Genomic DNA, 26,477 nt, shown 5'->3' with positions numbered 1-26,477 from the left:
GGAACAGAACATCATACCTGACCATCACAGAGGAGCAGTGTGTAAGGCGGCTGTAATAGGTACCTGTACGCTGTGCAGCAGGGCTGGAATGCGACCTCTCCCTCCTCCAGCTGTTTCCTGGACCATCCTATCCCTCAGCCTTTGCTCCTCCGCTCTAGTGTCGGGTGCCTCTCCATGTGCACACCCCTCCAGCCTACTCTCTGAACTACGCAGGGTCCAGTCCCTTCAGCTGGTGTCTGCAAGTGTAAGGTCGAGTGATGCTTGCTGCTCTTCTTCTGCTCCCTGAGGGCTGTGTGGAGTTTCTATACCTGAAATGGAAAAAAGGGACAAGGGCTAGCATTTAGTGGCATAGGTTAAACCGAGACAGACGAGTGGCTTCTGAAAGTAGCAGCAATCTGGCAAGCATCATGTGTAAGGGTAAGATTTACGTGAGATGGGAATGAGGAGAGGGTGGTTTAAAATCCTGCGGTACATGTGCTCCGGCCTCTCTAGTTGCCCAACACAACCCTGCTCACATTGTCCATCACTTGTTCCTCAATCGGAACAGCACGTGGATGAAGTGTGACCCTCCTCCTGTGGCTCCCAGTTATTTTGTGAAAACTTGCCCTGCAAGAACAAAGGGAGTGTGTCAGTGGTAGAGTGGTGAGAAGTTTTGAGGACGTGAATTTTAAAAAATTCAATCTGGGGATGTGGGCGTCGCTGGCGAGGCCGGCATTTATTGCTCATCCCTAATTGTCCTTGAGAAGGTGGTGGTGAGCCGCCTTCTTAAACCCCTGCAGTCCGTGTGGTGAAGGTTCTCCCACAGTCCTGTTAGAATTTTGCCCCAGCGACGATGAAGGAACGGCGATATATTTCCAAGTCAGGATGGTGTGTGACTTGGAGGGGAACGTGCAGGTGGTGTTGTTCCCATGTGCCTGCTGTTCTTGTCCTTCTAGGTGGTAGAGGTCGCGGGTTTGGGAGGTGCTGTCGAAGAAGCCTTGGCGAGTTGCTGCAGTGCATCCTGTGGATGGTACACACTGCAGCCACAGTGCGCCGGTGGTGAAGGGAGTGAATGTTTAGGGTGGTGGATGGGGTGCCAATCAAGCGGGCTGCTTTATCTTGGATGGTGTCGAGCTTCTTGAGTGTTGTTGCAGCTGCACTCATCCAGGCAAATGGAGAGTATTCCATCACACTCCTGACTTGTGCCTTCATAGTAACATAGCATATTACAGCACAGAAAGAGGCCAATCAGCTCATCGTGCCTGTGCCAGCTCTTTGAAAGAGCTATCCAATTAGTCCCATTCCCCTACTTTTTCCCCAGAGCCCTGCAGATTTTTTCCCTTCAAGTATTTATCCAATTCCCTTCGGAAAGTTATAAATGAATCTGCTTCCACCGCCCTTTCAGGCAGTGCATTCCAGATCATAACAACTCGCTGCGTAAAAAAAAATGTTTCCTCATTTCGCCTCTGGCTCTTTTGCCAATCAACTTAAATCTGTGTCCTCTGGTTACTGACCCTTTTGCCACTGGAAACAGTTTCTTCTTATTTACTCAATCAAAACCGTTCATGATTTTGAACACCTCTATCAAATCTCCCCTTAACCTTCTCTGCTCCAAGGAGAACAACCCCAGCTTCTCCAGTCTATCCACGTAACTGAAGTCCCTCATCCCTGGAACCATTCCAGTAAATCTTTTCTGCACCCTCTCCAAGGCCTTGACATCCTTCCTAAAGTGCGGTGCCCAGAATTGGACACAATACTCCAGCTGTGGCCAAATCAGTGTTTTATAAAGGCTCAACATAACTTCTTTGCTTTTGTACTCTATACCTCTATGTATAAAGCCCAGGGTCCCGTATGCTTTTTTAACCGATTTCTCAACCTGTATTGCCACCTTCAAAGATTTGTGCACATATACCCCCATGTCTCCCTGTTCCTGCGTCCCCTTTAGAATTGTACCATTTAGTTTATATTGCCTCTCCTCATTCTTCCTACCAATACGTATCACTTTGCACTTCTCTGAGTTAAATCATCTGCCATGTGTCCGCCCATTCCACCAGCCTGTCTATGTCCTCTTGAAGTCTATCACTATCCTCCTCACTGTTTACTACCCTTCCAAGTTTTGTGTCAACTACAAATTTTGAAATTGTGCCCTGTACACCCAAGGCCAAGTCATAAATATATATCAAGAAAGATTAGACCAATATCTACACCGGAATGTCCTACCAGAAACAGTGTGGGAGTAGAATCCATATTAGCTTTTTAAAGGAAAGGAGATAAATATCTGGAAAAAAAACTCAGAAAGGGTCTGAAGAAAGGGCCAGGAATTCGGATTGAGTTGGAAGCTCTTTCAGAGAGCCAGCACAGGCATGATGGGCCAAATGGCCTCCTGTTGATTCTAATTAACTGAAAACTTTGATTCAATCATATTCCTGTATTTGCATAAAACCCACAGCTAAAGACATCAAAGGATTTTAAACAGTTGTAATAATTCTTGATGTACCGGCTTCTTGACTTTTTTTAAAACGGAGGTGGATAAAAATTTGAAAAAGAAAAAATGAAAGCAGTCTGGGGAAAGGGAAGGGAAATGGGACTAAGTGGTTAGCACTTTCAGAGAGAGGGCACAGACACAATAGGCCAAACTGAGCTGTAAAATTCATTCAATTCTGTCATCTTATTGGAGTGCTCTCCCTGATATATTGCCCCACTCTACCTTTGTCACCATGTCCTGTATTACCTCTCCATATCCATCCTCCGCTCCATCATCGACAGCTGCTTATTCAGTGGCTACATTCTGCCTTCTGAAGCTCCTTACCCAGTTCCCAGCTCAGTGGGTATTACTTTTGCCTCTGAGTCAGAAGGTTGTGAGTTCAAATCCCACTCCAGGGACTTTGAATATAAAATCCAGGCTGAGGGAGTGCTGCACTGTCGCAGGTGCCATCTTTCGGATGAGACGTTAAAACCGAGGCCCCGTCTGCCCTCTCAGGTGGACGTATAAGATCCCATGGCACAATTTTGAAGAAGAGCAGGGGATTCTCCCTGGTGTCCTGACCAACATTTACCCCTCAACCAACACCACTAAACCAGATTATTTGGTCATTATCACATTGCTGTTTGTGGGAGCTTGCTGTGCACAAATTGGCTGCCGCATTTCCTGCATTACAACAGTGATTACATTGCAAAAAAGTACTTTATTGGCTGTAAAGCACTTTGGGACGTCCTCAGGTCGTGAAAGGCCAGATATAAATGCAAGTCTTTCAATCTTTCCCTCCAACTTGCGAACTCCATTTCTACTTTAAAAGTCCTCCCCCTTAACTCTGTCCTTACTTCTCTATTTTCTTTCCCTTTCCCCATTAGAGTCGCCAACTCTGGATGGATGTATTCCTGGAGGATTCATCACATGACTCCCTGCCCCCAATCACCCTGCTCAGTCAAATAGCCTATTTTGCCCCAATTTACGATATTTCAAAGAAAATGAGAAAAAACTATTTTTTATAATGCCCCTATGGTTTATTTCCTGGGTTGCCCGCAGAAGTGTCCAGGAGATTAATCTTTAATTCCTGGAGACTCCAGGATACCCCTGGAGGGTTGGTAACCCTATTCCCCATGCTTGATGCCCACTGCATCCCTTCAACTCCCAGGTCCTAAACTCTAAAATTCCGTCCCTAAACTTCTCCGCCTCTCTCTCCTCCTTTAAGACGCTCCTTAAAACCTACCTCTTTGACCACCTGTCCTGATATCTCCTTAAGTGGCTCGGTTTCAAATTCTGTCTGTTAACGCTCCTGTGAAGTACCTTGGGACGTTTTACTACGTTAAAGGCGCTATATAAATGCAAGTTGTTGTAGTTTGCTCCTTATTTTGAAGTACCCCGAAACATCCTCCTTTGTGAAATGAATTTGGGGTGACCTCAATCCCGTTCCTGGTAGGCAGGGACTCGCAGCACAAAGCGATCCCTAACTTGGCACGAATTGGCAATGTCACTTAGCGAGGCCACAGGATGGCTGGTGTTGGAAGTGGAGCTGGTGCAGCAGAGGGTTTTGTTGCGAGGTGGGAGCATGTTGAGCAAAGTGAGGGAGCTTCACTCTTCACCTGGGAGTGCCTGGTGCTGACACCACAGCTCGAAAACCCATCACCTCGATTGTGCACAGAAATGAAAAGAAAATTCAAGCTGTTAAAAAACAGCCGTCAAAAGCATCCTGGCTGTTCCCACTGAGCTGTTCTGCGCGAATGTCCCCAACTGTGTGTGAAACGGAAAAAGATTCATTGTAACAATATCTGCCTCCTGGCCTGTGTTCTGCACTCAGGGTATGCATCTCGTTGATTGATTATTGTGCGTAATCCCACCCTTGTTGAGAGCAGGCCCAATTATCACTCGGACTTGTACATCGGTTATAAAGAGCACATGTGGGGGACGTGATGAGTATTTTATGATTTAAGCACAGCATGTTAAAATACAATTCTAGGTTCAATCCGTAATAAAATGTCTGTTTAAAGGTCATTATCTTATTTTATGTTAAACTTGACCTTCAGTGTTTGTAAAGACATCACAAACAAGACTTTTAAAATATTTTAAAACCAGTGGGCGTTAAATTGGGCCGTGTAGCAGCCGTTGTTTCGGCGCTACGCGGCCTTTCCAATATCCAAGATGGTGTCTTGGATGCGCGTGCACGTTTCCAGCGTGACATGTGTCAGACGCCATCTTGGTATAGCAGTTAGCGCAGGCGCAGATAACGAACGCTGGAATCATGTAAAGTAGGGAGAAAATGGCTTCAATCAGTGTGCAACGCTGATTTAAAGTGATGACACCATTTTGGGACTTAACGCTCAACTCAACGCACAGTCTTAACCCCGACCATCTGAACATGTCTTAGAGTGTCTGGAGGACCCCCCACCAGCGCTATTTAAAGGGACCATGCAGGATTTACAGGTTAGTGGCTGGATTATTGCTTCTGGCTGCCGAGACATTTGTAACTGTTTTTGGAGGTCTCCTAGACTTGAATACTAGGACGCGGGGACATAGCCTAACATTTAGAGCCAGGGCATGCAGGAGTGAAGTTAGAAAATGCTTCTACACGCAAAGGGTGGGAGACGTTTGGAACGCTCTTCTGCAGATGGCAGTTGATGCTAGCTCACTTGTGAAAGTTAAATCTGAGATTGACAGATTTCTGTGAACCTATGGTATTAAGGGATATGGGGCTAAGTTGGGTACATGGAGTTAGGTCACAGGTCCATCATGATCTCATTGAATGGCGGAACAGGCTCGACGGGCTAAATGCCACGGCCACTTGCTGCCTCCTGATATGCGCCACCTTCTCCTGCAAGAAAGCGGGACGTGTGTCTGGGTGATGTGCCTGTCATGGTTGAATAGCTAGTGTGGGTGGGCGGCTTGAAACAGTGGTAATGTGTAAGGGCGAGAGGAAGCATCTGATGGAAAGAGTTTATTGGTATGTGGGTGATGGGGGTGTAGTACTTGGTGCAGTTGGTAGGAGACGCCACTTGACATTTGACCTCACTCACCTTGACCGCTCTTGTCAAAGCATTGAACTTCTTCCTGCACTGCATCCATGTTCATGATGCTGTGCGCCTGGCATTGACTTCGTCCCCCGCTGCCTCCCACTGCCTTTTGAGTATATGTCTGGAGGCCTCTTGTTTCCCACCACGACCCCCTCGCCCCCCCCGCGGATATAGGATGTTCCTCCTTCTGTCCACCTCTTGCACCAAGGTCTCTAGTGCATCAGCAGAGAACCTTGGTGCATGCTCTCTCGCAGGCCTGGTTCCAACTCAGATCAGCAGATTGGTGAGGTCTGGTGTGCAGATCGGAGGATGTGGGATTTCGTAGTGCGCAACCTTTATTCAATGTTTTAGCATAACTCATCAGTGTATATACATAGGGATGGGACCTGCATCTGTGTTTTACGTGTGCGATATCTGATCTCCGTCCAGACTCCATGCAGACAGTAGATTGTTATTTTCAGCAAATAACAGGTACCAGCTACCTTTAAGACATTGCTAAGAAACATCCTCCCTTTAAGAGATTGCGCTCCCCCTGGTGGTGGAAAGTGCGAATTGCATTGATTCCAGTGCGAGGCCCAGACTGGAACGCTGATTGCAGGTGAGTCCTCGGGCCGGCCGAAACTCGCGTCCTGCCTGCGCCGGGGTCATTTGGCGCGGGGTAATAGCGCATCACGCTACCCGCGCCCAAAAACAGCCCCTATCCAATTTTTCCCCGATTGTCTCCCTTATAAAGAGGCAGGCCTTGAAAATAGTGTATCATCCTTTTGTTAAAATAAAATTTGCACTGATTACCTTCTCCGCAATCTAATGAAGAATGCTGTGGAAATACAGTTTCATATCTAGCCCAGTGGAATTTGAACTAGAGACTAATAGATAGTAATGGATTTGCCTCTGAACCTCATTTATGTACAGTGTGGAACCAATTGACTAGAATTAGTCTGTTTGAGGCATAAACGTTTCCAACATCTTCTCAATCAAGTAACTTTGTGTGGGGTTCATTTTCTAAATTGAGTTTTTGGATTGGATAAAGGCTTAATAACTGGAAATCAAAGATGATTATGAGAGGGAAATGATCCTTCTATTGAGTGAATGTGAAGTCTTTATCATTGGTGCAATATGTAATATTTACCCTATGACTGACTTATTATTATGTATTCTTATCTCTGCAGCCTGATTATTTCCCAATGACTTGTGTGAATTTAGTTGAGATTTTCACGTAATAAAAGCCCGAGCAGGTTTCCCTTGACTTTCAAAAAGTCAGACAGACATTTCAGTTCATTGTGACGCTTCTGTAAAACTGAGAGGATGGCCTGATATATTTTGAGTAACAACAGTTATCGCTTTGTGAAACAAACCAAATTCCTTATGCATTGTTTTTACCTGGTAATATTCTGTTGAGCTAAAGAGTAGCACGGCTCGGACAGTAATATGGGTCCTGGGACGTGTTCGGCCATTATATTCTGCTCATAATAAAGCCCAGGGTATGCAGGAGCAACACCAGGAGGTTGCTTGTAATTAAATGTAGCTGAGTTTCATTATGAAACCAATAACGGAGACACCTGTTTGTTATTAACAGAAGATTGGCTGTGATGGAATCATTGGCTCAGCGGCGAAAGAGGATTACTGTGGGGTGTGTAACGGTGACGGCAAATCCTGCAAGATCATCAAAGGAGACTTCAATCAAAGCCGAGGAATGGGTGAGGTCAAACGAGAGAGGCCGCTGTTGGTGGCCATTTACCTTCTTTCTGAAAATCTGGCTTATTGGTGCCGTGTTTATAAAACCCACACACTGCAGTGAGGTGAAATCAGCTCGGACATCAATAAATATTCATGGTTCAGTCGGACTGTGCTCCAGACTGTTTGGAAACAGTTTCCTTGACAAATCACAAAGCTGATAATTGTGTTTTCTTTTCTGAAAATCAAACTCAGTATTTTCTAACAGTCCAAAAATTACTGTCAACTGAATTAAATTCTGAAGATCATATTAGATTTCTAAAGTCGCGGCCGACTTTCCTATTCGCAGGCTGCGGGGAGCTGAGATTCCAGGTATCACGGAGAGGTCACTAGGCCGGAATTGTGCTCTCACTGTGACTGGGATTTCCAGGACTTTTCCAAATGGGCAAACCTGGGCCTGCGCCTACCGTTTGCGCAGTCACGGTATTGGTCGGGAACCGGAGGTGGGAGGGAGGGTTCCTGGCCCTCCAGCCATCATTCCCTCCAGGTATGTCCAAGGGGTGCACAGACGGGGTGTGGGGGGGGGCTCTTGAATGCTGCCCGCAGGGCCTGTGCGGGGGTCAGATCAGAGGGTCTGAGGGGGGCTCCAGGAGCGACCCAAAGAGCAGTGCCACAACAAATAAGTCTGTTTCTCCCTTCCTCCAACAGGATTCTCTGACCTGGGGCTTTCTGGATGCTCTCCAACAACCTTGAATACTCAAGGCCAACAGCCATGCCCACAGCTGCAGAAGGCAGGCCGGTGCCAGGGGTACACCTGGGCCATACTGCACCTCTCCAGCGCCCTGCGTAGGGTAAAGGGCACTTAGGTTATACACAATATATTTAGAATTTTACAGCACAGAAGGAAGCCATTCGGCCCATTGTGCCTGTACTGATTCTTTATAAGAGCTACCAATTAGTGTTACTCCCCTGCTCTTTCCCCATAGCCCTGCAAATATTTCCTTTTCAATCATATACCCAATTCCCTCTTGACAGTTACTATTGAATCTGCCCCCACCACCATTTCAGGCAGTGCATACCAGACCATAACAACTCGCTCCGTAAAAACATTTCTCCTCATCTCCCCTCTGGTTCTTTTGCCAATTACCTTAAGTCTGTGTCCTCTGGTTATCGATCCTCCTGTCAGTAGAAACAGTTTCTCCTCATTTACTCTATTTGATTAACGTAATACCATTTCCTATTGGAACATCACACAGCTTACATTTTAACTAAAAAACGTGGGTGTTAGAAAGAATTTTTCATCATCTTTTGCAGCAGATGTAATATGACAAAAATTGTTTAGAAGCTTTTGATGGAAACTATCTAGACATCTTCAAGAATATTGGAGAGACAGTGGTGCAGCCTTTCAGTTTAACAAAACGGAATGAGTAGATGACAAAAAAAAAAATCAATTTTGTAGTGTACTGTGCCCGAGTGGTTCTGGTACTGGGTTAGTAACAAGCTTGTGTTCAAATCCCATCACAGCCAGTAGTGAAATTCAGTTCAATAAATCTGGTAATTTGTGGGTTGGCACCAGATAAAATGACCATGAAGCTTGCCAGATTGTTGTAAAAACCCAACTGGTTCACGACTGTCCTTCAGGGTGGGGAATCTGACTGCCCTACCCAGTCCGGCCTACACTTGACTCCAGTCCCACACTATATGACCTTGCAGCCACTCAGTTCTAAATAAATTGCTAAGAAGGTGTCACCTTCTCAGAGCAACTAGGGATGGGCAATAAATGCGGCCCTGCCATCTTCATTTACATCCCAAGAACAAATTTTAAAAAAATAGGCCTAAACTCTCGGCTGGTGTGGTTTCCACAGGGCATAATGGGTGGAATTCATGGGGCAACCTGGAAACTCACCGGGCACACCAATGCAGTCTTCTGGCGTGGAGGGGGCAGATAGAAGACTCACCCTCTTCCTCGGATGGTCATAAAAACCCAATTGGTTCACTAATGTTCTTTAGGGAAGGAAACCTGCCGTACTTACCCAGTCTGGCTCCAGTGACTCCAGTGCCACACCAACGTGGTTGACTCTTAACTGGCCTCTGAAGTGGCCTAGCAAGACACTCAGTCATATCAAACCGCAATAAAAACCTGCCTTCCCAGTCACGCCCACATTCTGAGAATGATTAAAAAAGATCCTGCTCTGTGATTATGACTTGCAAAATCTTCACTCGAAGACAATGGGGTTAAATTTCCATGGGGATTTTCCCGCTTGTCCGCCATTTTTCTAGGGCTTCAATTGATCTTTTGTGAACAAGCAGGAAAATCCTCACGGAAATTCATCCCCTATGTAACTTGAAAACTGAGCCAATTACTCTGTTCGTAATTTAAGATACATCATGCTGCAGTTCAGTTGGTAAATTCTAAAGAAATTAAATTTGAATCCTACTTGGTAGTCGATTGGTCTTTTTTAAAATTCGATCATGGGATGTGGGTGTCGTTGGCGAGGCTGGCATTTATTGCCCATCCCTAATTGCCCTTGAGAAGGTGGTGGTGAGCCGCCTTCTTGAACCGCTGCAGTCCGTGCGGTGAATGTTCTCCCACAGTGCTGTTAGGAAGGGAGTTCCAGGATTTTGACCCAGCGACGATGAAGGAACGGCGATATATTTCCAAGTCAGGATGGTGAGTGACTTGGAGGGGAACGTGCAGGTGGTGTTGTTCCCATGCACCAACTGCCCGTGTCCTTCTAGGTGATAGAGGTCGCGGGTTTGGGAGGTGCTGTCAAAGAAGCCTTGGTGACTTTCTGCAGTGCATCATGTAGATAATACAGGAGGGAGTGGATGTTTAAGCCAGTGGATGGGCTGCCGATCAAGCAGACTGCCTTGTCCTGGATAGTGTAGAGTTTCTTGAGTATTGTTAGAACTGCACACATCCAGACAAGTGGAGAGTATTCCATCACACTCCTGACTTATGCCTTGATGGGGAGGCTTTGGGGAGTCAGGAGGTGAGCCACTTGCCACAGAATACCCAGCCTCTGACCTGTTCTAGTAGGCACAGCATTAATGTGGCTGGCCCAGTTCAGTTTCTGGTCAGTGGTGACCCCCAGGATGCTGATGGTGATGAAACTTGCCCCAAGCAAAACGTTCGTATAAAGATTCGAGTTCAGCCTATTCAGGAGTCGAGCCTTTCAACAATGATGGTACTCAGCCACTGGTGTAAATACTAAAATACTTTTAAGCCAAGAGTGAAAGAAAATTTGAGGGACAATTCAGCATAAATTTCAGAACTGGATTATAAAACAAGTGGAACAAAAACCACAGAGGTGATTACTTTCTGCACAGAGCTGTACCAAAAAGGCCAAATCTAATATTTACAATTACAAAAGTTTTTAAACTTTGATGATTGAGAGTCATATTTGTGTTCCACTCAAATAGGAATGAGATTCTATGACAGCACCTGTTACATTAAACAAGTTGGCTGCTGTCATTACACTGCTCTGTCATTACACTGCTCTGTCATTACACTGCTCTGTCATTATACTGCTGTCATCACACTGCTCTGTCATCACACTGCTCTGTCATTACACTGCTCTGACATTACACTGTTGCCATTACACTGCTCTGTCATCACACTGCTCTGTCATCACACTGCTCTGTCATCACACTGCTCTGTCATTACACTGCTCTGACATTACACTGTTGCCATTACACTGCTCTGTCATCACACTGCTCTGTCGTCACACTGCTCTGACATTACACTGTTGCCATTACACTGCTCTGTCATCACACTGCTCTGTCATCACACTGCTCTGACATTACACTGTTGCCATTACACTGCTCTGTCATTACACTGCTCTGACATTACACTGTTGCCATTACACTGCTCTGTCATTACACTGCTCTGACATTACACTGTTGCCATTACACTGCTCTGTCATTACACTGCTCTGACATTACACTGCTCTGTCATTATACTGCTGTCATCACACTGCTCTGTCATCACACTGCTCTGTCATCACACTGCTCTGACATTACACTGCTCTGACATTACACTGTTGCCATTACACTGCTCTGTCATTACACTGCTCTGACATTACACTGTTGCCATTACACTGCTCTGTCATCACACTGCTCTGACATTACACTGCTCTGACATTACACTGTTGCCATTACACTGCTCTGTCATTACACTGCTCTGACATTACACTGTTGCCATTACACTGCTCTGTCATCACACTGCTCTGACATTACACTGCTCTGACATTACACTGTTGCCATTACACTGCTCTGTCATTACACTGCTCTGACATTACACTGTTGCCATTACACTGCTCTGTCATTACACTGCTCTGTCATTACACTGCTCTGTCATTACACTGCTCTGTCATTACACTGCTCTGTCATTACACTGCTCTGACATTACACTGCTCTGACATTACACTGCTCTGTCTGCTGTCATCACACTGCTCTGTCATTACACTGCTCTGACATTACACTGCTCTGACATTACACTGCTCTGACATTACACTGCTCTGACATTACACTGCTCTGTCATTACACTGCTCTGTCATTACACTGCTCTGACATTACAATGCTCTGACATTACAATGCTCTGACATTACACTGCTCTGTCATTATACTTCTGTCATTGCACTGCTCTGTCATTACACTGTTCTATCATTACATTGCTCTGTCATTACACTCCTCCGTCATTACACTGCTCTGTCACTATTGCTTAAATATTTTTGAAACAGCTCTATTCTCTGCTCAATGATTGTTCCTGGGGATGGTGTCAGCGGCCGAGAAACCCGGAAATATGGGAAAGGCGGAGGACCCGCTGAATTCTAAAACACTTTAGAATTTTTTTACTTCGTTTCCCGCCCGGCAGCCGGTCAGATTGGGAGGCTGGCCACTGCCAAGTGAGAAAGTCTGCCGTAGATGACCACATCTGGGGCCCGGAGAGGAGGGAGGGAGGGAGAGATCACGGCGGGGGGGGGTTTGGCCGATTGCGCGGTGGGAAGTTGGAAGATCGCAGCACCATGAAACACCATCGGTGAATAAAGAGATAAGGTTTAATTGAAACTAAAAATAAAGGCATACTCTAAGTACATAAAGCAGAGGACAACAAAAGGAATACAAAGAGGTGAGGAAAGAAGTCAAAAAAACTATTCAGAAAGCAAAGAAAAATGACTAAATTAAATTATCAAGGAATATCAAAAGAAATAGTAAAGTATTCTAAAGACACATAAATAACAAAAGAAAAATTAGGATAGGGATAGGGTCACTAAGGGATACACAGGATAATCTCACAGGTAATGACAGCGAAATGGCAGAAATATTGAATAGTTACTTTGCCTCAGTATTCAGTATTTACCAGGGGGAGTAATAAGAAGACATTTGATGAGCAGATCAAAAAAGGTATAAAGACATGTAAGATAGAAAGGAGGGAGATAATTGATAAACTAATCAAACTTAGAGATGATAAAACTTCTGGTCCAGATGGATTGCATCTGCGCATATTAAAAGAAGTTAGGGAGGAGATAGCAGAGGCACTATTGCATATATTAAAAATTCATTAGAAAAGGGAATAGTGCCAGAGGACTGGCGGACAGCTAATGGTATTCCTATATTTAAAACGGGAGTTAGAACAAGTCCAGTGAACAATAGACTAGTTAGCTTAACATCGATGGTAGGAAAGATAATGGAATCTTTACTCAACGATGTAATAGGAAAACATCTAGAAAACAAAAATATAATAAAGAATGGTCAGCACGGATTTCAGAAGGGAAAGTCATGCTTGACCAACCTTATTGAATTCTTTGAAGAAGTAACAGAAAGAGTAGACAAGGGTAATGTAGTAGATGTAATATATTTGGATTTTCAAAAGGCCTTCAATGAGGTATCACATTGTAGACTCATGACTAAGTTCAGAGCATGTGGAGTCGGGACAGGTAGCAGAATGGATTGCAAGCTGGCTACAACAGAAAACAGGGTTGGGGGGGTCATGCGAGTAACCTGCTGTCGAGAGGCGGGTCAGGAATTAAAATATGCTAATGAGGCTTTGTGCCTCAGATTTTGGCAGCCATTTGGATTTGTAGTTAATACAAAGGAAGAATATGTTAAAATGCAAGCAGACATTAATAAACTTGCAGAATGGGCATGTAATTGGCAAATGAATTTCAATATAGATAAGTGTGAGGTGGTGCATTTTGGTAGAAAGAATAAGGAGGCCACATACCACTTGGATAATAAGAGTCTAAAGGGATAGAAGAGCAAAGGGATCTGAGGGTACAGATACACAAATCACTAAAAGTAGCAAGGCAGATTAATAAGGCAGTAAAAAAGGCAAATCCAGCACTGGGGTTCATTTCTAGAGGGATAGAATTGAAAACCATAGAAGTTATGTTAAACGAGTGTAGAACCTTGGTTAGACCACACTTGGAGTACTGTGCACAGTTCTGGTCTCCATATTATAAGAAGGATATAGAGGCATTGGAGAAGGTGCAAAAAAGATTCACAAAGATGATACCAGAACTGAGAGAATATACTTATCAGGAAAGGCTGAACAGGATGGGGCTCTTTTCTCTAGAAAAGAGAAGGCTGAGGGGTGATCTGAAAGAGGTCTTTAAGATAATGAAAGGGATTGATAGGGTACACCTAGAGAAAATGTTTCATAGAAGCATAGAAACTAGGAGCAGGAGTAGGCCATTAGGCCCTTCGAGCCTGCTCCGCCATTCAACATGATCATGGCTGATCCTCTATCTCAATACCATATTCCCGCTCTCTCCCCATACCCCGTGATGCCTTTTGTGTCTAAAAATCTATCTAGCTCCTTCTTAAATATATTCAGTGACTTGGCCTCCACAGCCTTCTGTGGTAGAGAATTCCACAGGCTCACCACCCTCTGAGTGAAGAAATTTCTCCTCATCTCAGTCCTAAATATATTCTGAGACTGTGACCCCTCATTCTGGACCCTCCAGCCAGGGGAAACATCCTCCCTGCATCCAGTCTGTCTAGCCCTGTCAGAATTTTATATGTTTCAATGAGATCACCTCTCATTCTTCTTCACTCGAGTGAATACAGGCCGAGTCGACCCAATCTCTCTCATACGACAGTCCTGCCATCCCAGGAATCAGTCTGGTGAACCTTCGCTGCACTCCCTCTATGGCAAGTATATCCTTTCTTAGGTAAGGAGACCAAAACTGCACACAATACTCCAGGTGTGGTCTCACCAAGGCCCTGTGTAACTGCAGTAATCCTTGCTCCTGTACTCAAATCCTCTTGCAATGAAGGCCAATGTACCATTTGCCTTCCTAATTGCTTGCAGCACCTGCATGTTTGCTTTCAGTGACTGGAGTACAAGGACACCCAGGTCCCTTTGTACATCAACATTTCCCAATCTATCACCATTTAAATAAAACTCTGCCTTTCTGTTTTTCCTTCCGAAGTGGCTAACTACACATTTATCCACTGTATCTGCCATGTATTTGCCCACTCACTCAACTTGTCTAAATCGCCTTAAAGCCTCTTTGCATCCTCCTCCCATCTCATGATCCCACCTAGTTTTGTGTCATCAGCAAACTTGGAAATATTACATTTGGTTCCCTCATCCAAATCACTGATATATATTGTGAATAGCTGGGGCCCAAGCACTGACCCCTGCGGTACCCCACTAGTCACCGCCTGCCACCCCGCAAAAGACCCATTTATTCCTACTCTCTGTTTCCTATCTGTTAACCAATTTTTAATCCATGCCAGTATATTACCACCAATCCCATGTGCTTTAATTTTGCACACTAACCTCTTATGTGGGACTTTATCAAAGGCCTTCTGAAAATCCAAATACACCACATTCACTGGTTCTCCCTTATCTATTCTACCAATTACATCCTCAAAAAACTCCAGTAGGTTTGTCAAACATGATTTCCCTTTCATAAATCCATGTTGACTTTGTCTAATCCCGTTGATATTTTCTAAGTGTCCTGTTATCACATCCTTTATAATAGACTCTAGCATTTTCCCTACAACTGATGTTAGGCTAACTGGTCTGTAGTTCCCTGTTTTCTCTCCCTCCTTTTTTAAATAGTGGGGTTACATTTTCCACCCCCAATCTGCAGTTTCCACTCATGGAGGAGTCCAAAACTAGAGGTTATCAATATAAGATAGTCACTAGTAAGGAATTCAGGAGAAAATTCTTTACGCAGAGAGTGGCAAGAATGTGGAATGTGCTATCACAAGATTAGTTGAGCCAAATAGCTAGATGCATTTAAGGGGAATCTAGATAAGCACACAAAGGAGAAAGGAATAGAAGGGTATGCTGATAGGGGTAGATGAAGTGGCGAGGGAGGAGGCTCGTGTGGAGCATAAATGCTTGCATGGACCAGTTCGGCTGAATGGCCTGTTTCTGTGCTGTAGGCTCGGATGTAACTCAATGTCAGGTTTCCTTGGGGGTCCGGGGGGAAGCACTGCTGCTCCTCCTGGTCCACAAGCAGTGTTGGACAAGCACTTACCTGCTGAATCTGGCAGTTCTCACCTCCCTCTAGCTGCCGAGTTTCCCGAGCTCTGGGAAACCCAACCTGCAGCTGTTAAATCCAAATGGCTACCAAAATCTGAGGCGCGGAGCCTCATTAGCATATTTTAATTCCTGACCTGCCTCTCGACAGCAGGTTACTCGCACGACCCCAAACCCACCCCAGTTAAACCAGAAGTAGGCACGTTCTCGTCGGGTTGGGGTCGGCTTTCCCATTTTTAAGAATTTAACCCCCCCTCCTCCCTCACCACTGTCCCGCCCGTCCTGGGGGGGTTAAAATTCCCTCCATGGTGTCCGAACATGGCGTGATGGGTGAGGAAATGACGTCATTCGGCAGGATTCCTGCCTCATGGTGCATTCCCTGAGCAGTCACAGTCCGCGGGAAGAGACCCAGAACACAGACTGTCCTCTCGTCCCAGATCAGTAATAGTGAAAGATCCACAACACAACGGAAAAAGAACAAACTGAATCCCCCCCCACCCAACCCCCCGCCATAAATCTAAGAATATCCTTTCAGTTCGATATCAGAATCAACCTATTGATTCTAGTTCCAGTTCAGCTCATATTACTTGGCTGTTTTTAACTTTATCAAATTGACTTGAAATTGAAAAGTAGAATAATGGAAAAGAATACTGTGACTTCAACTGAGAGCTTCTATAATGCTGTGGTTTTTGATGCTTATCACTGATTATACACCGATACAGCAGCGAGCCTTCCCGAGTGAATGAAATCACTTCAATGATAAAGGAGGATATAACGAGGGGTAAGCAGCCAACAGAGACCTTATGGGTTGAATTGAGAAATAGGAAAGGATCTAAGACTATAGTGGGAGTTGTGCATAGGACCCCTGGCAGCAGCTCTGAAGTGCTAGATTGCATAAATGCAGAGATTAGACAAGCGTGTAAGAAAGGCATAGTGATCTTAATGGGGGACTTTAACCTTCACATAGATTGGGGAAAGCAGACTAGCAACTGTCAGAAAGGAAGTGAATTTCTTGAGTGTGTCCGGGATAATTTTCTACAGCAGTATGTCCTAGAGGCAACAAGGGGGCAAGCCATACTAGATTTAGTAATGAGTAATGAACCAGATTTAGTTAACAGCTTGACTGTGTGTGAACATCTATCCAATAGCGATCATAACATGATCGAGTTCACTGTAGTGTTTGAAAGGGAAAAAAGTGAGTCAGCTGCTAAGATTCTAGACTTGGTTAAGGCCGACTTCAATGGGATGAGACAGAGACTGTCCACAGTAAACTGGGCAAATCTGTTAAAGGGTAAAACGACTGATGATCAGTGGGAAATGTTTAAAGAAACATTTAACGTGATACAGAATCGGTTTATACCCCTGAGGGGCAAGAACTCTACTTGCCAAAAAAAACAGCCATGGACAACTAAAGAGGTAAGGGACAGTATAAGACATAAGGTAAGGGCACACAAAAAGGCAAAACATGGCACAGATCCTGGCGAATGGGAAAGATACAAAGATCAACAAAGGGTCACAAAACAGATAGTAAGAGCTACAAAAAGAGAGTATGAAAAGAAAATTGCAAGGGATATCAAAACCAATACGAAGAACTTTTATAGTTATATTAGGAAAAAGAGGGTGGTCAGGAGCAGTGTTGGCCCCTTAAAAACTGAAATTGGGGATATTGTCATTGACAATGGGGAAATGGCAGACATGTTGAATAATTACTTTGCGTCAGTATTTACAGTAGAAAAAGAGGATAGCATGCCGGAAATCCCAAGAAAACTAATATTAAATCGGGGACAGGGACTCAATAAAATTAACATAAGTAAAGCAACAGTAATGAAGAAAATAATAGCACTAAAGAGTGACAAATCCCCAGGACCAGATGGTTTCCATCCCAGGGTTTTAAAGGAAGTAGGTGAGCACATTGCAGATGCCCTAACTGTAATCTTTCAAAGTTCTCTAGATTGGAAAATTGCACATGTCATTCCGCTTTTTAAGAAAGGAGAGAGAGGGAAACTGAGGAATTATAGACCAGTTAGCCTAACATCTATTGTGGGGAAAATGCTGGAGTCTATAATTAAGGATAGGGTGACTGAACACCTCGAGAATTTTCAGTTAATCAGAGAGAGCCAGCATGGATTTGTAAAAGGTAGGTCGTGCCTGACAAATCTGATTGAATTTTTTGAAGAGGAGACTAAAGTAGCGGTCAGGGGAATGTCAATGGATGTTATTTATATGGACTTCCAGAAGGCATTTGATAAAGTCCCACATAAGAGACTGTTCGCTAAGATAGAAGCCCATGGAATCGAGGGAAAAGTACGGACTTGGTTAGGAAGTTGGCTGAGCGAAAGGCGACAGAGAGTAGGGATAATGGGTAGGTACTCACATTAGCAGGATGTGACTAGTGGAGTCCCGCAGGGATCTGTCTTGGGGCCTCAATTATTCACAATATTTATTAACAACTTAGATGAAGGCATAGAAAGTCTCATATCTAAGTTTGCCGATGACACAAAGATTGGTGGCATTGTAAGCCGTGTAGATGAAAACATAAAATTACAAAGCGATATTGATCGATTAGGTGAATGGGCAAAATTGTGGCAAATGGAATTCAATGTAAACAAATGTGAGGTCATCCACTTTGGATCAAAAAAGGATAGAACAGGGTACTTTCTAAATGGTAAAAAGTTAAAAACAGTGGATGTCCAAAGGGACTTAGGGGTTCAGATACATAGATCATTGAAGTGTCATGAACAGGTGCAGAAAATAATCAAGAAGGCAAATGGAATGTTGGCCTTTATATCTAGAGGACTAGAGTACAAGGGGGCAGAAGTTATGCTGCAGCTATACAAAACCCTGGTTAGACCACACCTGGAGTACTGTGAGCAGTTCTGGGCACCGCACCTTCGGAAGGACATATTGGCCTTGGAGGGAGTGCAGCGTAGGTTTACTAGAATGATACTCGGACTTCAAGGGTTAAGTTATGAGGAGAGATTACATAAATTGGGGTTGTATTCTCTAAAGTTTAGAAGGTTAAGGGTTGATCTGATCGAAGTTTATAAGATATTAAGGGGAACGGATAGGGTGGATAGAGAGAAACTATTTCCACTGGTTGGGGATTTTAGGAGTAGGGGGCACAGTCTAAAAATTAGAGCCAGGCCTTTCAGGAGTGAGATTAGAAAACATTTCTACACACAAAGGGTTGTAGAAGTTTGGAACTCTCTTCCGCAAACGGCAATTGATGCTAGCTCAATTGCTAAATTTAAATCTGGGATGGATAGCTTTTGGCAACCATTGGTGTTAAGGGATATGGGCCAAAGGCAGATATATGGAGTCAGCCATGATCTTATCAAATGGCGGAGCAGGCTCGAGGGGCTGAATGGACTACTCCTGTTCCTATATTCCTATGTTGCTATTAATGTGTCGTTAGTGCACGTAAAGGTCAGACCACGTTAAGGAATATGGGTAAGATAAACGGTCAGGTAACAAATACAGAGTGCACAATGACCGTTAAAAATAAAGTGAGGGAAACAGTTATTAAAAACAAATTAAATTGCCTGTACAGCAATGTGCACAGCATCCAGAACAAAACAGGGGAACTGGAGGCAATAACTCATAGCGAGGAGCCAGATGCATTCGGGATAATTGAAACATGGCTACATAAAGAACAGGACTGGAAATTAAATATTGCAGGATATATCGTATTTAGAAAGGACAGGGAAGGAAGAAGGGGGGTGGGGATGTAGCTTTACTAATTAGAGACAACATAATGGCAACAGAAAAAAGGGACATAAATAACATTAAGATAGAAACAGAATCCATATGGATTGAGACAAAGGATAAGAAGGGATCGATCACGTTAATAGGGATATTCTACAGACCACCTAATAGTGGAAGGGAAGTGGAGGATGAAATCTGTCGACAAATCTATGAAATGAGTAAAAGACATTGAATAATAATCATGGGAGATTTCAACTACCCCCAAATAAACTGGCAGGAAGAGGTGGGGAAAGGGGAAAAGGGAATGGAGTTTTCACAGTATGTACAGGACTCCGTTCTTACCCAGTATGTGAGGAGCCCAATAAGAGAAGAATCACTGCTGAATCTAGTAATGGGAAATGATCCAGACCAGATAAGAAAAGTAAGCATAGGGGAACACTTAGGATATAGCGATCATAACATAATACGATTTAAAATAATGATTGGGTCCCTTGCTGTTTGTGGTATATATTAATGATTTGGACTTGAATGTCGGGGGCATGATTGGCAAATTTGCAGACGACACAAAAATTGGCCGTGTAGTTGATAGTGAAGAGGATAGCTGTAGACTCCAAGAAGATATCAATGGGTTGGTGGAGTGGGTGGAAAAGTGGCAAATGGAGTTCAACCCAGAGAAGTGTGAGGTAATGCAGTTAGGGAGGGCAAACAGTAAAAGGGAATACGCAGTAAAGGGAATATATTGAGAGGGGTAGAGGAAGTGAGAGACCTTGGAGTGCATGTGCACAGGTCCCTGATGGTGGCAGTACAGGTAGATAAGGTTGTGAAGAAGCCATACGGAATGCTCTCCGTTATTAGCCGAGGTATAGAATACAAAATCAGGGATGTAATGATGGAACTGTATAAAACGCTGGTAAGGCCACAGCCGGAGTATTGTTCTGGTCACCACATTACAGGAAGGATGTAATTGCTCTGGAGACAGTGCAGAGAAGATTTACAAGAATGTTGCCAGGGCTTGAAAATTGCAGCTACGAGGAGAGATTGGATAGGCTGGGGTTGTTTTCCTTGGAGCAGAGGAGGTGGAGGGGAGACTTGATTGAGGTGTACAAAATTACGAGGAGCTTAGATAGAGTAGACAGGAAGTACCTGTTTCCCCTAGCGGAGAGTTCAAGAACTAGAGGATATAAATTTAAGCTGATTGACGGAAGGAAATTGAGGGGACACGAGGAAAAACTTTTTTTCCCAGAGCGTGGTGGGTGTATGGAATTCGCTGCCCGAATTGGTGGTAGAGGCAGGGACCCTCAACTCTAAGTACCTTGACCTGCACCTAAAGTGCTGTAAGCTGCAGGGCTACGGGCCGGGTGCTGGAAGGTGGGATTAGAATGGGCACCCCGGGTTGTTCTTCGAGCCGGTGCGGACACGATGGGCCGAATGGCCCCCTTCTGTGCTGTATCTTTTCTATGGCTCTATGATTGAGAAAGACATAAGTGAGACAAAGACCAAAGTAATAGATTGGAAGAATGCTAATTTTGATCAGATGAGAATGGAACAAGGGACGGTAAACTAGAACAAAATGTTGACAGGCAAAGAGAACAGCAGTGAGAAATATTTAAAACGGTGATCAATAGAGACCAGGAGAAATATATTCCTCTGAAAAACAAGAACAAACTAACCAATAATGAGACACCATCGATGAATAAAGAGAGAAGGTTTAATTGAAACTAAAAAAAAGGTATACTCTAAGTACATAGACAATAAAGGAGAGGATGACAAAAGAGAATACGTGAGATTAGGAAAGCAAAGAGGAACAATGAAATTAAATTATCAAGGAATATAAAAAGAAATAGTAAACTACTCTACAGACAGATAAATAACAAATGAAAAATTAGGATAGGGATAGGGCCACTAAGGGATACACAAGATAATCTCACAGGTAATGACAGCGAAATGGAAGAGATATTGAATGGTTACTTCACCTCAGTATTTACCAGGGACACTAACGAGGTGGACATGACATTAGAAAAGGAGATCAAAAAAGGTATAAAGACATTTAAGATAGAAAGGAGGGAGATAATTGATAAACTAATCAAACTTAGAGGATAAACCCCTGGTCTGAATGGATTGCATCCACACATTTAAAAGGAGTTAGGGAAGAGAAAGCAGAGGCAGTATCACATGTATATAAAAATTTATTAGAAAAGGGAATAGTGCCAGAGGACTGGCAGACAGCTAATGTTTAAAAAGGGAGATAGAACTAGTCCAGAGAACTATAGACCAGTTATCTTAACATCAGTGGTAGGAAAGATAATGGAATCTTTACTCAAAGTTGTAATAGAAAAACGTCTAGAAAATGATAATATAACAAATAGTCAGCTCGGATTTCAGAAGGGAAAGTCATGCTTGACCAATCTTATTGAATTCTTTGAAGAAGTAACAGAAAGGGTATCATAATAGGTACAGCACAGGAGGAGGCCAGTCGGCCCATCGTGCCCGTGCCAGCTCTTTGAAAGAGCTTTCCAATTAATTCCATTCCCTTGCACTTTCCCTATTACCCGGTAATTTTTTTTCCCTTCAAGTATTTATCTGATTCCTTTTTGAAAGTTACTATTGAATCTGCTTCCACCGCCCTTTCAGGCAGTGCATTCCAGATCATAACAACTCGCTGCGTAAAAAAATGTTTCCTCATGTCGCCTCTGGCTCTCTTGCCAATCACCATAATCTGTGTCCTCTGGTTACCGACCCTTCTGCCACTGGAAACAGTTTCTCCTTATTTACTCTGTCAATGATTTTGAACACCTCTATTAAATCTCCCCCTAACCTTCTCTGTTCTAAGTAGAACAACCCCAGCTTCTCCAGTCTCTCCACATAACTGAAGTCCCTCATCCATGGCACCATTCTAATAAATCTCTTTTCTAAGGCCTTGACATCCTTCCTAAAGTGTGGTGCCCAGAATTGAACACAATACTCAAGCTGAGGCCTAACCAGTGATTTAAGAAGGTTTAGCATAAGTTCCTTGCTTTTGTACTCCATGCCCCTATTAATAACGCCCCAGATCCCATATGCTTTTTAACAGCCTTCTCAACTTGTCATGCCATCTTCAAAGATTTGTAGACAAGGGTAATGTAGTAGATGTAATATATTTGGATTTTCAAAAGGTCGTCGATAAGGGACAGGGAACAGAATGGATAGCAAGCTGGCTATAAAACACAAAACAGAGAGTAGGGGTTAAGGGTAGCTACTCAGACTGGAAAAAGTGGTGTTCCACAGGGATCAGTGCAGGGACCACTGTTGTTCACCATTTACATCAACGATTTGGACACGGGAATCGGAAGTACAATTTCAAAATTTCCGTCGACACGAAATTGGGGGGTGTAGTTAATACAAAGGAAGAATGTGTCAAAATACAAGAGGACATTAACAAACTTGCAGAATGGGCGTGTAATTGGCAAATGAATTTCAGTATAGATGAAGTGTGAGGTGGTGCATTTTGGTAGGAAGAATAAGGAGGTCACATATTGTTTGGTTAATAAGAGTCTAAATGGGGTAGAGGAGCAAAGGGATCTGGGGGTACAGATACACAAATCACTAAAAGAAGCAATGCAGGTTAATAAGGCCATAAAAAAGGCAAACCAAGAACTGGGATTCATTTCTAGAGGAATAGAATTGAAAACCATAGAAGTTGTGTTAAACTTGTGTAGAACCTTGGTTAGACCACACTTGGAGTACTGTGCACAGTTCTGGTCTCCATATTATAAGAAGGACATAGAGGCATTGGAGAAGGTACAAAGAAGATTCACAAGGATGATACCAGAACTGAGAGGATATACTTATCAGGAAAGACTGAACAGGCTGGGGCTCTTTTCTCTAGTAAAGAGAAGGCTGAGGGCTGACCTAATAAAGGTCTTTAAGATAATGAAAGGGTTTGATAGGGTAGACATGGAGAAAATGTTTCCACTTGTGGGGGAGTCCAAAACTAGAGGTCATCAAAATAAGATAGTCACTAATAAATCCAATAGGGAATTCAGGAGAAACTTCTTTACCCAAAGAGTGGTAAGAATGTGCAACGCGCTACCACAAGAAGTAGTTGAGGCGAATAGCATGGATGCATTTAATACACCTAGATAAGCACACGATAGAGAAAGGAATAGAAGGATATGCCGATAAGGGTAAATGAAGTAAGGAGGGAGGAGACTCGTGTGGAGCATAAACACCAACATAGACCAGTTGGGCCGAATGGCTGTAGACTCAATGTAACTGCAACATCAATTTGTTAAGGTTCCAATTACTGATGGAATTCATCATTGAGTTTTCTCCAATCTTGTTTAACTCACCTGGGTGGGAGCCAGCTGTGAGGTATTTTTGTATCTGTGGCATCACACACACTTGGTAATGTACTTTAAAGGGACCTACCTATTGAATGCTGGGTGTCAATTTTCTGACAAAAAGAAAATGTGTTTTCTCTGGATCGTTCTGTGTAGTGTTTAAAATCTGGGTTGCCATCACTCCTTATGTGACTGTGACAAATGCAGTTCTTGTGGGAAACTGTTCTCTGAAAGTTGTTTTAAGATTGATTCATGAATGTGACTTTCCACTCAAATGAGATGTGACTTTAATCTCTGTAATAAAACATTAAGATGAATGGAAAAATAATCAAAGAGCAGTTGGAGCCAGACGCATTAGGAGTGATGATATTATATCATCCTTTCGAGGTAATTCACATTTTATAATTCCCTGGAAGCAGAGTAATTAAATCTTACAGACTGTCCTCTCTGCTTACCTGCCAATGAAATGAATGTGACTTCTCAGTACTTTAAAACTACTCCATCAACTTACCACAAACTTTATATTGACTTCAACTCGCTGGGTATTGTACTGCTTTTGAAAAAGGACAGATTGGACCCATCTGCTATAATTCAGCTGTCTGTCGACACTGCTCTAACATCTCATTCAGCGACCCTCTTCTATCTGGTGATGTGTTTGCCTTATTTCTGAGAGCTAGAAATGGCCACTTAGATTGTGTTTAAAGTCCAAAAGATCCATCTACAGGAGCTAATTCCATTCACTCCCGATTAACTGCTCCCATTAAATGACCATTACCTCTAACACAATCAGGAAATTAGCTCAATATTCAACTGTGACTTGAAAGTCAGAATGTAAGTTGGGTTCAGACTGATGTGATGATGATGCCAGTACAGAAATAATGTTCGCAGATGATTTTCAAAAGCAGATTTAAAATACAGAATTGAGGCTGAAGAATTCTGTACCACTTCAATTCTTAAAGCAATCAGAGGGTTTTTGGAACTTATGCATCAATAGATTGTCTGTTGTTGTAAATTAAAGCCTTATGTGTGAAGACAGCGGGGTTTATTTTAACTTTGCGCGATGATGTAAAACGGGTGATATTGAATTAGCCGCCCATTAAACACCACTGAAGTCAATGGGAAATCGGGCGGGGTGTAGGTCAGGCGGCTAATTCGGAATATGGCCCGTTTTTACACCATCGCCCAAAGTTAAAATTACCCCTCATGTGTGTTTGCTATTTGCGTCATTCCCGTCACAACCAGAGAACTTGCAACTGATTAGAAATTGCAACTTTCTGAGATGAAAAATTTGAATTGTTTTCTAACATATAAAAAAGAAATACTGAGACAGGAGCGCTGGGGCGAAAGTATGTCAGGTTTGAAAATAGTGAATGAATTCAACTCTTCAAAATAGGTCCTACAACCTTTACTATAACAACAAGAAGCTGCTGGATAAATACAAAATTTACAAAATAAGTAGAAATGGGGAGAAAACCCAGGAGCTTGAGCTCCACGTGGATCATTTACAGGAAATATGCTCCACGAACAGCCCTGCTGAATTGGAACTCCTTTGAAAATCAGGTCATAAAGTTGCTAGTGATGTCCTAGAAAGGTAACAAGGACTATCGATCTCCTCACCAGCTGCCTGTGAATGTTGGACTGGCATTATGGGAGTCACAAGAACCTGTAATGATGCCAGGTTGAAAGGATTTATAATGATAAATTACAATTATATACAGGGAGGCTGACTATAATAGAATCATAGAATCATAGAAGTTACAACATGGAAACAGGCCCTTCGGCCCAACATGTCCATGTCGCCCAGTTTATACCACTAAGCTAGTCCCAATTGCCTGCACTTGGCCCATATCCCTCGATACCCATCTTCCCCATGTAACTGTCCAAATGCTTTTTAAAAGACAAAATTGTACCCGCCTCTACTACTGCCTCTGGCAGCTCGTTCCAGACACTCACCACCCTTTGAGTGAAAAAATTGCCCCTCTGGATTCTTTTGTATCTCTCCCCTCTCACCTTAAATCTGTGCCCCCTCGTTATAGACTCCCCTACCTTTGGGAAAAGATTTTGACTATCGACCTTATCTATGCCCCTCATTATTTTATAGACTTCTATAAGATCACCCCTTAACCTCCTACTCTCCAGGGAATAAAGTCCCAGTCTGTCTAACCTCTCCCTGTAAGTCAAACCATCAAGTCCCGGTAGCATCCTAGTAAATCTTTTCTGCACTCTTTCTAGTTTAATAATATCCTTTCTATAATAGGGTGACCAGAACTGTACACAGTACTCCAAGTGTGGCCTCACCAATGCCCTGTACAACTTCAACAAGACATCCCAACTCCTGCATTCAATGTTCTGACCAATGAAACCAAGCATGCTGAATGCCTTCTTCACCACCCTATCCACCTGTGACTCCACTTTCAAGGAGCTATGAATCTGTACTCCTAGATCTCTTTGTTCTATAACTCTCCCCAACGCCCTACCATTAACGGAGTAGGTCCTGGCCCGATTCGATCTACCAAAATGCATCACCTCACATTTATCTAAATTAAACTCCATCTGCCATTCATCGGCCCACTGGCCCAATTTATCAAGATCCCGTTGCAATCCTAGATAACCTTCTTCACTGTCCACAATGCCACCAATCTTGGTGTCATCTGCAAACTTACTAACCATGCCTCCTAAATTCTCATCCAAATCATTAATATAAATAACAAATAACAGCGGACCCAGCACCGATCCCTGAGGCACACCGCTGGACACAGGCATCCAGTTTGAAAAACAACCCTCGACAACCA

General features: G+C 43.4%; 1 protein-coding gene across 1 annotated transcript in view; it reads left to right on the top strand.

Moving 5' to 3' along the window:
* adamts17 (ADAM metallopeptidase with thrombospondin type 1 motif, 17) overlaps window positions 1-26,477 on the top strand; it is a 547,852-nt gene that overhangs the window by 362,713 nt on the left and 158,662 nt on the right. The window contains exon 15 of the mRNA XM_067971641.1: window positions 7,064-7,184. Within this exon, the coding sequence (XP_067827742.1) occupies window positions 7,064-7,184 (121 nt within the window). The remainder of the gene's footprint in view (window positions 1-7,063; window positions 7,185-26,477) is intronic.

The sequence above is a fragment of the Heptranchias perlo genome, chromosome 34 (assembly GCF_035084215.1).
Source record: "Heptranchias perlo isolate sHepPer1 chromosome 34, sHepPer1.hap1, whole genome shotgun sequence".
Taxonomy (NCBI): Eukaryota; Metazoa; Chordata; class Chondrichthyes; order Hexanchiformes; family Hexanchidae; genus Heptranchias; species Heptranchias perlo.
This window is presented reverse-complemented; position numbering and strand designations above follow the sequence as displayed.